Genomic DNA, 17,135 nt, shown 5'->3' with positions numbered 1-17,135 from the left:
GGAAGGGGGGAAATGAAACGCACATGTGCATCGCATCTCCACTAAAATAAACAAAAATTAAAATTGCTCATCATTCAGTGACAGGTACGAAGATATCTGTCTTACACAATGGAATGACGTTGCCTTCACACTGCTCACATTAATAACGAGCTGGTGCGCATTTCGGTCAACACCACATCCTGTGTGTTGACGATCTCACTCTTTGAATCACGCAGGGCAGCCACAGCTAGATCGAAGATGCTTTCCAGACCACCATCGATCGTATCCGCAGAGAACTCAACACAGTTGGTCTTAGCTGTTTTGCGACTAAGTCAAAATATATTGTCATACCGGGTCCAGGACAACATGAACCAAAGACACTTCCTGAGATGAACCTCCAGATTCGTGATAAACCTATCCCTCGAAAAAATCCCATCGGGATCTGGTCCTGCACCTACGACTGGCAAATGACAGCAATTTTATTTTGCTCCAACGCATCGACCAGTCTGTGAGGAGGCAGATTGGACGCCTTCTTAAGTGAGTCTCTCACAAGCACCGAGGCATGCGAGAGTCCGATATCCCACGCCTCGTTCAAGCTCTTATCTGCTCTCCCGTCACCTACTCTGTACTTTAGGTACGTTTCACCCACGCCGAAACGAACGACGGTAAACAACATTTCGCATGGTATATAAGACGGCCCTGGGTATTCCATGTCCACAGCCACTCGCAAAATTATGGCTCTTTGGATCAACAATACCGTGAGCGAGCTGATTGAATCTACCCTCAACACCCAATATGAGCGGCTGTCACTCAGACAAGCTGACCGGGTGCTACTGCGGCATGTTGGGATCTCAGGAACGATGGCGGCTCCAAACTATGCAGACCTCGCACCATATTATCGTCAAAGTGTCTGCATCCCTCTCATTCCCAAGTGAAGCACCCGGAACACTGGCTGAGAACAGGCACGTCAATTAGTAGAATCATTTCAGTGGACGTCCGAACATTACGTATACGAATGCCCCTTACCACTTCTCGAATCCAGCATTAGTGGCGGTAGCACTCGCCCCCCCCCCCCCCCCTGTAGCTTGTACAAAGCGTGCAGCATTTGCGAAAGCAACGTTCATCGCAGCAGAGGAGATTGCGATCACGCTTGTGCTACCATTACTGACCTCATTACTGAAGTTGCCATCAGGGGATCTCAACAAGCAATCCGCAACTACTATGATGGCCGCATCTGCCACCAGGCATTGCACATTCTACTACCTGCTCCCCCCTCATCTACATCCAGCTTACTGCTTTGGGCTCCTGCCCATGAGTCACTGAGCGGAAACGAACACACTCGCCCGAGATCTTAGCGGCCGAGCGGAGTGTAGCGTTCACCACACCGCTTTCCCTGACACAAGTATGTCGCTCGACACCCTACTGACCAAATTTACGGATGAGGAAAGTTTAGGCGGAAGGACAGGGACGTTAGCCAACTCACCACATATACGGACATCCTACACATATACGAACATCCTACACTTATACGGACATCCTACACATATACGGACACCCTACAGTACTAAGAGCTTGGATGATGCATATACCCCCCTGCCCACCACGATTTAACAAGACTCGAGGTCATCCAATGGCGCAAACTACACTGGTATAGCTTCCCACATCCCCTATTATAGATTCTTTATTGAGAGGAAAAGATTAAACTAATCCTCGGCCCGCCCCATAAGCATATAGGAAGCAACCCCTCTTATACAGCTGAATTTTTCCGGAACAGATAGCGCCAAAGTGCAAGCATTGCTTGTATTTGGCGGCACTCATACAAATTGTCTGGACGTGCACGCACTGCAAGGCATGCAACACAAACACTACAGAGTCGTGGGAGTCCCTCATGCGTCCCTCCGAGCCTGAAGACCAACGCTGGCTCATCCAGAGCGCGGTGGAGGCTACGGTATCCAAAGAGGTAATCGCCGACCCCTCCTAAAATAGCTCAATCACTCTCTGTACTGGTCCCCTCTATATTTTTTCATTTTTTATGCGAGAAATGGAATATCACCACCAGTGGTCCGGTCAAAAAACTCAAATACCGCAGCTGCGCATGTTACTGCAGACAAGAGATTATGGATCCAGGACTCACTAAATGTGTAAACAAATTTCACGCTAGACACTAATAACGAAACGAAAGCCGGTGGTTACCCCTCACTTAAATTAAAAGCAAGCAACATACCGGAATCTCTGAATGCCGGAAACACCGTCCGCCGCGACCGACAATCTGATTTATTCTTCATACCGAAGTATGTGAACCTCAAATCAAACCAGTATTGTCTAACTTCCACCTTGATACTCTTATCACTTACTGCACTTTGCAGAGTACACAGTGTTATCAACTCTGCATTGTATCAATAAAGTGAATTCTTGTATTTCGAATTAATAGTGTACTCTGTATGGTAATGTAGGTTGCAAGTTTTGAAGACAGGTGGAAGATCATTAACCGTTGGTCAGTTGGCTGAAAATTTGCCATCATTTCAGTTAATACACCAGACGTTTTTTCGTCTAAGCACCCAATGTGTTCGAAAACAAAATGGCACCTCACGTGACTTACATCAAAGTCCTGTGCATAAAAAAACTTCAGTCCTCCCACCTTCCCCACAAAAAAAAACAAGCCGCAAACCTTCATTCGGCCATTCATAATTTGATTGGCTGGATTTTTAACAGTTTGGCGCAACCCACTCAGGTGTATAGGCCATGAACTAGTAGGGGTTTTTCTCCTTGTGCGTTTGCGAAATCTTCTTGCTTTGTAGAGAAGACGGTAGAGGGGAATCGTGAATTTAATATCGGTTTATTGTTATAAAACAGAATAACACTTCTTTATTCATTTATTTTGAACATTTTCACTCAGATGATGGGTCTTTCGCAACAGCCAGTGTGGATGTGCTGTTGAAAAGGTTGAATGCGACCTCGTAATTTTGCTTCACTAATTGTTTTACCACAGGGCATTCACACGTGAAATCGGTAATATTTTTTTTGAAATTTTCATCATTCCGATAAAAACAAGAATAATGTTAGCACGCATCAGCGCTACTGAAGACGACAAAAATGATCTCAACACATATTCCTGTGAGCAGGCTCTCAAAACAATGCAACTGGATGTTGCCGACAACACAAAACACAAAAATCTCGAAATACCGAGCAGAAAATGGGTGTATCAGGTACAGTTTGCATACACGTGTAAAGGAGGGGAGCGGACCAAACAGGGGGGTGCGCCAAATCGGCTCTATAGATTAGCCTAATAGAGAGGCGGGGCGCTGCGTGGAACCATCGCCTTCCTCCACCCGCCTGAACGGGAACTCTGCGCACGCGTATGACAGTTGGTACATCTAAAGAAATGTATTCTTAAGCATTGTGATGACGAGTCTGTTGGTCAAGCAGAGAAAAGTTTGAATTTTCAACGCTTTTCTCGTTGTCCTGGGCTGGCGATGTTAATTTTTCTACTATTTGGTAGCATGTAATAAATCTATCCTACGTTTTACAGGATAGAGCATGCATCCTAAAATATTTTTATTGGTGAAAGGTGCCATGCTCTTTTCTATTCTTTTCACAGAAGAAACAAACATATCTTCCTAATGACAAAAAAAGAGACCAGCCATTTTATGCGCTGCTCAACTACGTAGTCCACATTGTATTGTTCAGAAATGTGACATGCGTATGAGCCATGTGGTGTCTTCATTAATTTCTTCCTAGAAATTATCATAGAGTAATAAAATAGTTGTTCACCTGCCAAATAAATTACGGCACCCATCAGCATCAACGGCCATGAACCCTCGCTCCTGTTGACTTGGAATGTCTGCATTATCGCAAGGAATAGTAGTCCCGCAGAGCGCCGTCCAGCCATTGCAAAAAAAGATGAGAGAGCGCAAGCACCTGAAAGCAGTCAACACATTTTTTCAACGCGTTTTTTCAATTAAGAAGCATATGAACATTTTACCGTATTTTTTCCGAATATAAGGCACATTTCAATCTCCAAAGTATTAAATATTGTTACCAACATTCCTTTCGACTGAATAAATAGTGAGTACCTGTTGTTATTTTCAACAGCTTCAAGCTGTGGTCGCCAACGTAAGACGACTGGCTCTGGCAAAATGAATACGTTTTACAACTTTCCACTGAACGAGCGCACCCCAGAGGGAGCATTCAAGGACACGACCTTTGTTTTTGTTTTCCGCGAGTAGGCTGCAAAAGAATAGAAGGTCGAACCCTACGCCGTTCTGAACAGTCAAACTTGCCCAGTAACAAGGATAGCGGCCTCAAGCAGCACTCCAAAGTAAAACCTAAGGCTGAGCAAAGAAATACAGTGCAACAGGATAAACAGATGGCCTAGTTGGTAATTTGTGAACGTTGAGCGAACGGGCAGCGCGGAGGGGAACGCACACACGAATCGAAAAAAGCACACAGCATGAGCGCTCGTGCTGTGTGCGCTTCATGTGCGTGTTCTACCCCGCAATCTCAGTTCGCTGAAGAATTATGAGCTCAGTATAGCGTTCATGTAGGCGCGAGTACAGATATCATAACCATTCCCACGTGTTTAGACACAAACGCCAAAAATAGGCATTTATAGGCCCTGAAACTTCTCTACGAAACCATTTGTAACCTCTAATTCCTGCTCTTATATGGAAGTGGTACCATAAGGACACAATGAGAAAACTAGGGATTTGCGTAAAATACGGCCTCTGTTGAAGATCACGATGTCGACAATGATGACTTTGATGGTTCTTGTAAAAGTTGCAGTATAGAATTTTGTGACGCACACAGTAGTCACCAACAATGCGATGGCTTTCCTTCAACTGCTTTTTCTTACTTTTGGTACAATTCTGCGCAGCTGCTCGCAAACTTAATATAGCGTACTGCAATTCAACATTGTGCATGAAGCAGCTGTTTCAGTAATTGAGATCTGATCATTATTTTTTGTAACAATCTCCACTGCGCACAGCTTATCCGCGTTAATCTTTCACATTTTCTTCAGCGCTGACTGTTAGGGCCGCTTCACGCTATACCGGCAAGTCTGCCCTGACGGCGCGGTGCCGTTGACCGGCCCCCGGCGCCGTCCGCAGGAGAGTGGTTGGAAGTGCACGGCAATATTCGCCGGCGAGGCATTTCAGCCTCTGGCAAGCATGGCTATTCTTCCGAATGCAGTTGTCGACTGCAGCGAATCTATCATGGGGCCGCTGTGGGCTCTGCAGCTCGTAAGCTCCGAACTGATGCTCCCTTTCGCTTTAGACTCATATCTTTTAGCTTCGAAAACACACTAGTCGAATCGATTCGGCACCGTTTTTGAGAGCCATACTCAAATAGTTGATGTTGTAGGCTTAAGCAAGCCTTTCCGAAAATCTCGGAGGGCATACAAGGCACGTTTCTTAGTTGTTGCTGATACTGGGTAGCGGGTGCCACTTGTCCAAATGCCTTCTTTGGAAGACGTCATTTTGAATTGCTCTGGACTTTTCAAATACCGGACAGATATTCATTTCTGAAAAGTAGTCTGGGAACAATACGTACGGCATAGCGTGAAAATCACAGAGCAAGAAGCAAGCAGCTCTAAGTCGCTCGCGGCAAACGCAGACGATGCGGAAAGACGAAAGCAGACGAGGCGGCTCAGCCGTGTCGCTTCTTCGTCACTTATTGGCTACGTCACTCTCCGACAAATAGCAAACGGAATAAAAATAGCTCTCCATCGTATTTTTTGAATGGCAAAGAACGGCAGACGTACGCGAAGGAAACAGCCGCGCACGTCTGCCGAGAACATCAAACGTTGAACTGCGAGGCATGCTTCCCGCTAGCGTTATCTGCCCCTTGCACAACCTCAAGATTGGCTGCTCACCAGCCACCAACCAACTGTGGACACTGTCGGGCCCCCGCTGCGGCACGCGAGAGCAGTTATTCCAGCGTTCCCAGCACCGAGGCATGGCAACATCTGTTTTCAGCCACCTGCATGTATTAAAAAAAGCATTAGAGGCAGTTCAGCTAATGTTTCAAGGAGCCAGTTTAAAATTCCTATAATATATGCAACATATCCTTGACGCCCACATAGTTTAATTCCATCACGTGATCATGAGGCACATCAGCGTAAGGCGACCCTAAAGAAACGCTTCCTCTGTAACCCCAATAACTTTCAATGCTCGAATATGAGTCTCACGGATATGTATGACAAATATATATAAAAACTATAAAATATGTCAATTTCGCAAACAAACATAAAATCGTTGCAAACGTTTTGTTTGTTTGTTTGTTTTCTTCATCTGAAAGCCCACCACGTGCGCCTCCACTGCTTTCGGTAAGCGGGTCGTATGTACCATTCTCCTCTTTAACAGTAAAAGGCTGAGGTGTCGTCAATGCGCTGCATAAAACGGCAAATGGGACTAGCCCACCAAAGTTTCTTGTAGAGCGAAAGCTGGCACAGCCCTTGGACACGTGAGCTGGGTGTAAACTGTTTATAGCTCCTGTAACTGCGCGAAGAGGTGTGTCGGGATAAGTGGCCCCAGCTATAGATAATAAAAGAAGTTGCATACATGCGCAGAAGCGTGCAATAAGCAACCTAAACACCATGCTGATGGTGGCAGCAAAAAAAAAAATACGCTGCACTCAGCTCCTCGACGAAATAGTATCTTCAACGTTGAGATTAGTTGCTAAGCTCCACTGTCATACGGGCATTAGACAAAACTCTGGTGATAAACTCACGCAACTTCGCCCTCGTGGCACTAAACCAGAACAAGGGCCGAAGTGTGCAGTCGTCTTTTCTTCTACGGTTTTCTCTTTATTTCCACCTTATTTGTTTGTGTTTTCCAGTTTTTAAATCTTTTTTATTTCCATTATTTTTATTTATTATCATAGTTACCCCTTCCCTATATCGCGCTCGCTTATTCTTCTTTCAATATATCTTACGTGGTATTGCATGCACTAGGCCGAGCGATGGCAGCATACGACAGCTCGAACCCTTAAAGTGCTTTGTACCTAGTATCATCTTCTAGGTGCTCGAAACACAACATGATGAAGGCTTCTCTTGGGCGCGAGCACGCTCGTGTGCTTCAGATGGCTGTGCCATGTTGACGTTTTTCTGCGTTACATCAAGCGACGACGACAGAATACAATCCCAGATTATGACAGGGGGGGCCGCTAAAGTTATTTCCTAAATAGTCGGCTGAAGCCCTCAGAAAGCGAGTGGAAGCAGAGAAGGAGAAGGGCCTTTGCTGCAGGAAGTACAATTTCGACGGCCCCTGCCCGCTGCCAGTCGCCGCTACGTAGAAGTAGAGCCTAGAATCTTTGGCACACGCCCACGCTGGGGGATTGGCTGCAGCAACAGAGTAGCTGCATGACGCGAGCACACACGTGCACAGTAATCGTCTCTTCTGCAGTTGGAGCGCTGACAACCGCCGAGCGCTCTCATCGCAGACAAATATATGTAAATTCAAATGGCATGTGCTCCTTTTGACGCTGCTTGTGTCTGTTTTGTGACTGTGGGACTTTAGAGCATAAAGTTATCGGTGTTACTAGAGGTGACAACGTACTGATAACGAATGATCCACATAAAATGTTAGTCAAAGGAGTTCTAGCTCCTTATTCACAAAAGAAACTTTTCCTTAGCTTATGACGTGAAGTGGTAGTCATACAACATTTCATGGTTGAGATAGCCTGCCAGAGTCATTCCCGTGAGCATCTGTGTATCACCTGCAAAGCATCAACTGCGAATATATCTTGGAAGGTACACACACAGACATGTAACTTTAATAGAACCGAAGAAGGAAGGTAATTTAAATTCTTTGGAACTTGGTGTGAGCGATCAATCCCCAGGCACTATAGGCACCTTCAAAGGTGATCCTTAGTGACTCCCCTACTTCCCTCACGTGATTTTGCTACAACATGTTATGATGACATCATAGTCGCCATTTTTCGCCGCATTCGCACCAGAACCACCACATTTGCCGCGTTTGCAGCAGCACAACCATTACCTACACTGGTCTGTAATGGGGACTATGTAATAACTTATCTACGACACACTGCAGCAATCGATGCGTCATTTTATACACAATACACAGTACTACGAAGGCTCCGGCAATGCATTGCAGTAAAAATTGCGAAATCGAAATTTTTTCGTCAGTACCCATTTAAGCAACTGCTCGGCACTAAACGTGCTAAGCAGAGCAATCTTGTACTAAAGATAAACTTAAGCCGGCACTTTGCCCCCGCTAAGCACAGCTTCTGACTATCGGCTGTTTTCTCGTACAACAACGACTGAATACTTCGGCGGTCTCGCTGACTTTGTGGACTCTGTTAGCCGTCGTAAGGGATGGGGGACTGCCCGGTCTCTTGTGGTAGCGTGATGTAACCGGGTGGAGGAAACGAACGCTGACAAGAAGAGGATACGAAAAACAAACAGGTTTATGGCACTATTTACACATATATACAGCAAAGAAAGCTTAGGGGTTTCCCGAACCACGAGCGTGGTGGTTGAACGTTACATAGTTCACAGCGACGTCCAGCACTCTGCGACGTCGTTTTAAGCCCTGTCGGGCTCCTCCTCTTCGAGTGGAACACCAATCACACACACACACAACAGGTGAGCGGGACGAGCATGCACGGTCCACGTGAACGTCCAATGTTGAGTCGTGAACACTGCACTGCAAGGTGGCGCCAGCAGGGCTTTTCCTCGTCGTGTCGAGAGGTCGCTAGTCGAGAGGTTCCACGATCTTGACAGCCTACATCAAAGGGTCCGCCGATTTGTTCGCTTAATTAGCGGGGCGATTTGCGGCGGCCACCACGGTCTTTTCCAAGGAAGATGCTGTCTTTGTTGTCCTCTCTGGAACGGTTTACGATTTCGTGGCGACACGACGTCTCATCCTACGGACAATGCCTGGCGGGCATAGGCAGCCGGCCGGTCAGTTAGTTGATTGAGGACTAAACGAGCGCCGCTCCCCCGTCAGCTGTGGCGCCGGTCACAACAGCTTCCCCGTCTCCCGATGAGTCACCGAGGTCATCAGGCAGCACTGCTGCTTGAAGGGACTACGAACGGGTCTGCCTTCAAAAGTCGGGAACTTGCCTTTGCTTGCCACATTGTCTGGGTAATTACTCAAATCTTCGACAGCGTCTGGCAGACTGGGCGCCGAAGAGAATGGGAGCCTCCCCAGTAGACCGGCTTACGCACAATGGCGTCTGCCCAGACGAATTTCCAGGCCAAACTTAGCACCGTGTAGAAGAACACAGAATGAAACAAAGAAATGGACTTATCACATATATTTTAGAAATCGATGTTATGCGTACCATGCAGAGAGAAGGTGACGGCTGTAATTTTTTTTTTGTGCGCAACGTCATGAAATGATGCTATAGATAATTACAAAGTTGCGCTGCCACGGTGGTATAGTGGCTAAGGTACTCGGCTGCAGAGGTACTCGGCCGCAAATTGCGGGATTGACTCCTGGCTGTGGCGGCTGCATTTACGATGCAGGTGGAAATGCTGTAGGTTCGTGTGCTTAGAGTTGGGTGCACGTTAAAAAACCCCAGGCGGTCGAAATTTCCGGAGCCCTCCACTACCGCATCTCTCCTATACATATGGTGGTTTTGGAAGTTAAACCCCACGTATCAATCAATTAAATCAATATTTTGAAAGGTAGGCACAGGCATATGTTAACCAGTTGCTTGTTTACCGTTGCATAACGATTCCAACAATAACATGGGTATTAGCCACACCAGAAGTGGTAAGATGATGTGTAGCGTTTTTGCCAGTGCCGACGGTGGCCTTGGACATTGCTAGATAAATGAGCTTTAGTGGAGGAAGCTTCGCTGCAATTGGCGTTAACCCGACATGCCATTTGTATGGTAGGAGTATGTATGTATTGTTTTTGACATTGCTTTCTGACAGGCTCAACTGGAAAAGAAGTTTCGAGACCTGACTTGGCTCTATGACGGAATACTTGATTGCGGCGCAAAAAGCTGGGGTTCAATTTCTTCTATGGCTATGACAATTATTGTATGTGTCAGTTGTGTCTACGCTGCCGATGCTAGTTTTCAGGAACAAAGCTTTTTAGCACCGACCTCTACTTGACGTTGATCAAGGCCCACAAAACCCAAACAGAAATCGAGCACCTGCTCCCAAAAAGCCTAAAACAAAAACATACGTTAGCAACCGACTTTATGAGTGATCAATTATACGCCAGCCCAATACGTGATGACCCGTGCCGTCCATCTGTCCGTCCATCTATTCATTCATCGTATACCATCCGTACATCCGTCGATGCATCGACCAGTCCATGCGTCTGTTTATACTAGTCGGTGACATGAATGTAGACATTATGGAACTTAGTACGTATAGCTTTGCACACTCGTTATCGTTTACTTCGTGGAAATTAACTGATTTTTCTTGGTAGTCTCAAATTAAAATTGCTGATTTCCGCTCATGCCATTATTTTGTTAATATAAACTGTCAATCAAATCAGGTTCATTTGCTTGACCTTACAACTTGTTGCTATCGATTTCAGTGCTGCACCCTTCCGTCAAAATAAGGCGCAATAAATGATGAACCAGCTCTGTGAGATAAGTTTCACTTTTATGCAATACCGATTCATATGGCGGTGGGATAACCCTTGATTTCTTTATTAGTAATAATGCTTTGTTTCCTATCTCAACGCTCTCTTTAAGGAAAAATGTAGCGCACGCGGGTGGTCTGAAAATGAAAGAAGGTAGACAAACACACTTAATCCTGAAAAGCAGGAAAAAGAAAACAAGGAGCGACACAAATTCAAGATCATCAAGTATCGGCTCGTGTTACACGCGATATCTCACCACCTTCATAGAGTTTCATATAAATACACCAATGTGGACTGTGGCGCTAGTGTTTGTGGCAACTTCAACGCATGGCGCTGCAGCCAGCATGGAAATTCTATGTAGCTCATGGATTTTTACAAAATCGTTCTTTCGGTTTCGTTTAGCTCCGTGTATCGGCCTCTATTTTACCGCAAGCCTAGTAAGCGCACAGCAGTCCCACTGTGAAACCTTGGCTTTTTAAGCACAGCAATTTGAATATGGCCAACGAGTTCACAAGGATGCGTTCGTTCACCCGAAATGCATGTAAAAGCACTACAGTACAAAATGAGGCAACATGTGCGTTCGAAGTCGCAAGCACGACAATCAGGTTATTTCGTGCACTAACCATCAGTACTATGGTGATGGAACGACCCTAGCACCGGTATTCTCATTAGTAAATACTACAGGAAATTCTACGGCTACAGTAATATGACTTAATAACCGTGAGGCGTGAAGACAACTTTAGAGTCATGGCCACCGAGAGGCAGCTTGATGTGTGCAGCAGAAGGCCAAAGAAACTGAGAAAAGAGAGAAATAGTTTATTCGCCTTTTACAAAATGCTAGTTTATGAAGACTAGAGAATTTACGGCCAGTGTTGCGCAAGAAGCACTTGGATTTTGTGGGCCCTATTTAACGAAAAAAGTATGAAAGCTTCTACAGCCTCGGAGCCTTAGTTACTCAGAAAAACTGTAATATTATAAGTGAGCTATGAATATAAATTTTTGGCTTCATTTTTCTTCACCTTGTCTCAAACATATATATTTCTTTCGAACTTTCATAGGTTCCTCTTTTCGTGAAACTTAATTCTTTTTCTAAAAGGTTCATAACACACAATTTTCGACCATAAGCTGTGACGTGTGGGCTTGTCCTTGTGAGTTCACAAACAAGCTGGTGATATTTCAGTGCATTCGCTCGTGCCGTTCATTTATAATCGAATATTTTTATAAACGATCCAGCAGCCTAGTGGTCGGACAACACTGGCACGCTTGCTAGCCGTGACGTAACAACCCGTTTCCTCCACGAGCTTCTGCGTGGCGTGCAGTACAGAGGGCAGCGATCGTGTTTCATGGTCAGCTACGCTTGCAACCGAGTTGTTTCAGCGTTATATAACATGGCACTGGAACTGACTGATTCGCAGCGGTTGAAACAATGCCACCACGTCACCCGTGCTGAGCTATGGCGTGCCAGAGCGTACAGAGCAGGCAGAGTACTGAGTCATTCTTCAAGTTTCCTAAAACGCCCGGCAAACGCAACGCTTGGGAGATAAACGAGCGCAGGAAGGACTGGTGCGCAAGTGACGCACCTGTTTCGTGCTCGGAGCACTTTACAGCAGACAACTACAATGATGACTAGAGTCTTCTCGGCGAGTTCAGTGTACCAGTGAAAATTCCGAGGTTGCGGCCGGACGCTATGCCGACCGTGTTATTGCACCATTGCGTCCTCCAAGCTAAGTGTCAGGGTGCTTTTGAAAAGCGTCAAAGGAAAGAGGTAAATACATTTATCGTTAGCAACAGCGTTGGCATATGCGTTCACCCCGTCTGCGACGCTTCCTTTTACGCTAGAGCTGGTGGCGATGGGGTCGAAATCAAAATGCGCAGCGTACACAACGTCGTTGCCGCTTCTGCTGCTCGATGAATCGCTGTCCGAATCGTGACCTTATTACGGTGCTGATGACATGGCGATGGTACCGGTACTATTTCGCAGCACTTGCGGACCACACGGAACGCAACACTCGCAGCACAGTAAACACTCTGACTACGTGCCGAAGGTGCCCTTTGGTTGCGGACGACGGCACTGCTCCCATCGTTTTGTGAGGTCACGCAGGCCAAGGCGAAATGGCGGTCACAGGCGATAGGCGGAGTTTACTGCCGAACACTTGTACGGCTTATTTTGGCCTGAAATAATCTCTCACAGTCCAGTTTTCACACATGTGCAAGCATATTCTACTCTCTGCCTTTGTTTTTTGGCGAAAACCGCAAATCGTTGGGTGACCATGTCAAGACCCCTTTAAGTGCGTTCCGAATACCTTCCACCACAGTTTCATCGTAATGTGGCAAACATCGTATACAGGCGTGGAAAAGCGCTGCAATCAGAAGTCATAAAAAAAACACAGCTTGAAAACTATATGAAAGTAATGCTCAATTGTCTTGCGTAATAAAATGCAGAAGCCATACAACACAAATAGGGGACCAGCAGGATCATTTGTTGCGGACAGGTGAATTCTTGGTGGCAGAAAAAACGAGCCGATTCGTTTCAAGCTAGTGCCACTTTGCATAGCGTGCTAGACATTTTCTGCGATAGCATTAGCGCTTCGCTTTGCATCCGAAATATAGCGCTTATACAAATATCCTTTCAAGAGGATCTACGAGCCAAAACCACAATAATATTATGCGACATGCCATAGTGATCTGCTCACGAAGTTTTGACAATCTGTTGCTTTTTGAACGTGCAATAACGTTGCACTAAGCGCGCGCGTCTAGTAGTTTACCGCCACTAAAAGGCGACTGTCGAGGCCCACGCAAGTACAGTAGCAAAAAAAATGTAATTGATTTCTGAGCGTGCGCACCATGATGCTGCTATATTTAAACGTATAACCTACTTCCGCCTAATCCAAGCTAAACACTTTCAATTCTTGTGCGCATTACTTGTAGCGTTTATGTCTTATATGAAGTATCAACAAGACCAAGAAGTTTTTCTTGACCGCTAGTGCTGCAACTATGACAGTGAAGTTGAAGAGCAGCACTACAGAATCTTTTTTTTACGTTCAAGGCACCAATAATTCTGCTGATAAATGAGAAAATCTGTCACACTGAGTGGTGAATGCTCATAATCTACGACGACTTATCAAGTTGGCTCGAAGCCAAAAAACGCATTAATTTTGTGATACGCTATGTTCTAGCATATTTAATGGTCATCGCAGCCCCACAGCATTTTTTTAATTATTTGGCCGTAAAGAATGTTCTAACCTGTCAAACAGAGTTTTGGAGACGCTCCTTTGGTTGGCCTGCTCGCTGATTAGGTTTTCCAAGGTCTTGCAATCACAGTAGCACTTACGAGCAGCGTCTGCATCTGTCTTCAGCGGCCACAGCGGGTCTAGCCACTTGGTCTTGTACAATCGCTGTCCCATGCTTAGGTCAGGTTCCCTTCAAAACCAGCAAAAAAACCAGGCGTGATGATGACAGGCTTAGGAAGTAATTTTTTTACTACCGTGCTTGAGCGTACGCCTCGTAGTGGCAGTGTACGGACGAGTGTACTTGTAAGTGTGCGTTGTTTTACTGCAGGTGTTATCACGACTGATAAAAGCCTGGCACGCTAGCGTAAGCTTTTTTTGCGATAGTAATTATGTGGACACTCTTTGCTGGTTTTGCGCCAGCGTCCGCATGCGGCGTTATTCATTCTATATGTATATGTGTATTTATGTGAAAACGCCGGAAAGAAAAAAAAAACGTCTAGGAAAAAAAGACCCCAGTGCGCGGATTGCAACCTTTGACTTTTCGTTCCTAGGCGCACGGCGTAAGCCATTGAGCCGAGAAGAAGCACCTCCTTCAACGTTCGAAAGGCAAGCTGTCGATATCTGCCACATAGCGCACAGGAAGATACCTAGACACAGCGCACACAAACTATGCTGTTTTGTGAACACATATAGAAGAAACGATTAGATGAGCAGATGTCACAGAACGAGCGCTAAAAATGGGCGCGCCGCCAAATTCTTGCGATAACAGGCGGGAGAAACGCCGCGAGGTCAAAAGAAAAAAAAAAGAAAACAAACATTCAAGGCTCCCCGGGCGCGCGCTCTCCCCGCGGAAGCGTGGCTTCGCCGACGAACCTCCTCACCCCACAGCGGCGGCCGGGAAAGCACTGGAAAGTTCCAGAAGGAAATAGGCGTGGTCATACCGAGTTGAGTCATCGGTCGGGGACGGCCCTCGTACAGTCTCGCGCCTCTCCCCAGCCTTCGCTGCGTATTGCGCCGACGAAATGACGAGAACCTTCTGGAATGTCGTGCGGAAGGTATTTAATCGAGCAGCGGAGATGAGAGATGAGGAGAAGACGGAAGTCAGCGCCCGAGTGCGTAGGGATCCCGCCGTGTAGTCAGCGAAGGTTTTGTCCGTAAGGACGAAGCAGGAGATGAAGAGGATTTCCACAAGGGGTGAAGGCTCGAGCTATCGGCAGGAGAGTGCGTTTACCGCTATCGAGCGAAGACACGTGGTGACAGCTGCGTGTGTGAAGCCGACGTGTTCGGGCGAAAAAGTTTGAAGCGTGGAGAGAGGCCAATTGAAGACGCGAGGTTTCCTGGAAGAGAAACTTCGAGGGCGCGGAACGACAACAACGCTGGACTTTGAGTGAGTGGTTCTCGGAAGAGTATCATCCAGACTTTTGGTTCCAAGAACTTTGGACTGGATAGGTTTTCTATCTCTTTAGTCTTTAAGTGTCTTGGTTGTTCAATGCATGCGACTGCATTGTAGTGCGTATCGTTGTCTGTGTCCGTTGTTTTGAGTGTGGCTGATTGTACTGTGTAGTACGTTGTTTGATTGGTGACGTAATGTATGTAACTATTGTGGAGTGTGCATTCTTGTGTATTGTTTTCGATCTGCCATTTTTGAGAATATAATATTTGTTTGGTTTATCAACTCTCGGCTCTGTCTTGTTCTTTGGGCCACAGCCGGCGTCCGCTGGCGCGCCGAAAAGGACTACTTCTAAATTGTCCACGCTTTCGTGGTGTGGTTCGGGGGGCCCATACTTCGGCCCTTGGAATTAGCCCGGCGATCGCCTCCCTAATTAACGGGACCGGTGTGACAGCAGACAAGGACTATGATAAACACGTGCGACCAGCAAAGTTACCTCAGCGGCAAGTAACGCGACCGAGGATTTAGCGACCCATAAATCACCTGCTTTGTTAATAAATTATGCTTCTCTGATTTCCCGTGCTACCCTATATGTTTAGGTGTCTTCTTTTTGTGCTTCGCTTTTTTTTCGCGCACATCATTTAAGATAACAGGCTACGTAAGAAGCCGCAGTTGAGGGCGTCGGCTAAGTTAGACCACATGTAGTGCATCAGCATGCACTCAAAACCGAAAGTACAAGACGTCTAGCATTTCGCTCCGTCGGTAACAGGTAATTTGAAATAATTCGTGGTATAAGTTTCCACCATCGATTATACTGAGTGAAAGACTGTCTTGCATGTAGTAAGCAGATGTGTGCCAGGTGGTACTGCGGCAACAGCAAGGGTACACTGCTAACGGTAAATATACTGTATATTATTCTGGGAAAAACTGTATCTAGTAAAAAATTCAAGTAGGCAGATACACTCGCATGACTGCTGCGCCATTTTCTGCCTGTGTGCTCCGTAGACTTGTCCACGTGACTCGTGGGTTAATAATATCACCGGAGCTCCGGTTGGTACACATTTAGTGTGAAATACGAAGTGACCTCTCACAGACGCGACAATCAATGCAAATGCTGCCAACTTTTTAGGGCAAGCAAAGCAGCTGCAAATATTTCGCATTTTGGAATTAGCCAAAAATGTTTAGCATTTAACTGGAATGCTGAATATATACAACAAACTTTTGGTTATTTTTAAGACAACCTTCGTCTTTTTCGTATATCGACAGTAATACATAAACGTTCTCATTTGTCGAAGCTCAAGTTTTCTCATGACACTCAAAAATGTGAAAGTACTCCTTCAGATGAAGAGCTCTATATAGGGAAGGCCATGATTATGTTGTTGATTTGCTTTTATACCCTTTTAAAAAGGTGGAAGAGGGGTGTATAGGCATGGGTGCGTTGGCACCTTTTATTGCATAAATATCCGATGGATCCTGCTGCACCCAGTGTCCAGGAATTTTATTGTCTTCAAGTGTTTCCCAAACTTCCTGCCGTTCTGCACATAATGGGTAAATAACATACATCAAAACTGGAGAAACTAGCCCTATAAACCTGCTTGTGTCGCTTAGTTTGCCAAGCTGCATGGTTGCTTCATTAGGGATCTGAGGAGGCTCTTGCATTACGCATCAGATATGTTTAAAATTCCAACCATACCTGTTGCTAGGCTCGTCGAAGTATCTCTGGCAGAAATGCCGCTTCTTAATTACCATGAACCATTTGTTCTCCACCATAATCACCGAGTTGACTGGTGGAACATGGGAGGGGCCTTTGTCCAGCAGTGGACGTAGTCAAGCTGATGATGATGATTATGATGATGATTATGATGATGTTGATGATCGCTTTTCCCGTTCTGCATACATCTCCTTCCCCTACATTGTTACTGCTGCGAACTGAGAGCCTGAAACCAAAGCAACAGTTCGAGCCCTTGTTCA

General features: G+C 45.9%; 1 protein-coding gene across 7 annotated transcripts in view; it reads right to left on the bottom strand.

The window, feature by feature from the left end:
- LOC142786688 (monocarboxylate transporter 2-like) overlaps positions 1–14,056 on the bottom strand; it is a 33,331-nt gene extending 19,275 nt beyond the window's left edge. For 3 of the 7 annotated variants that reach the window (XM_075884308.1, XM_075884310.1, XM_075884311.1), the window contains exons 1-3: positions 13,788–14,056; positions 5,738–5,955; positions 3,751–3,897 (exon numbers count right to left, since the gene is read on the bottom strand). In XM_075884308.1, coding sequence (XP_075740423.1) covers positions 3,751–3,897; positions 5,738–5,955; positions 13,788–13,948 — 526 coding nt within the window. In that variant the 5' untranslated portion in view covers positions 13,949–14,056. The remainder of the gene's footprint in view (positions 1–3,750; positions 3,898–5,737; positions 5,956–13,787) is intronic. The other 4 variants (XM_075884309.1, XM_075884313.1, XM_075884314.1 and 1 more) reach the window with 4 other exon arrangements.
- Positions 14,057–17,135: the final 3,079 nt, after the last annotated feature.

Source organism: Rhipicephalus microplus, unplaced genomic scaffold (genome assembly GCF_043290135.1).
Source record: "Rhipicephalus microplus isolate Deutch F79 unplaced genomic scaffold, USDA_Rmic scaffold_28, whole genome shotgun sequence".
In the NCBI taxonomy this organism is placed as follows: domain Eukaryota; kingdom Metazoa; phylum Arthropoda; class Arachnida; order Ixodida; family Ixodidae; genus Rhipicephalus; species Rhipicephalus microplus.
Note: the sequence above shows the minus strand (reverse complement) of the source record. Positions and strands in the feature narration are given on the sequence as shown.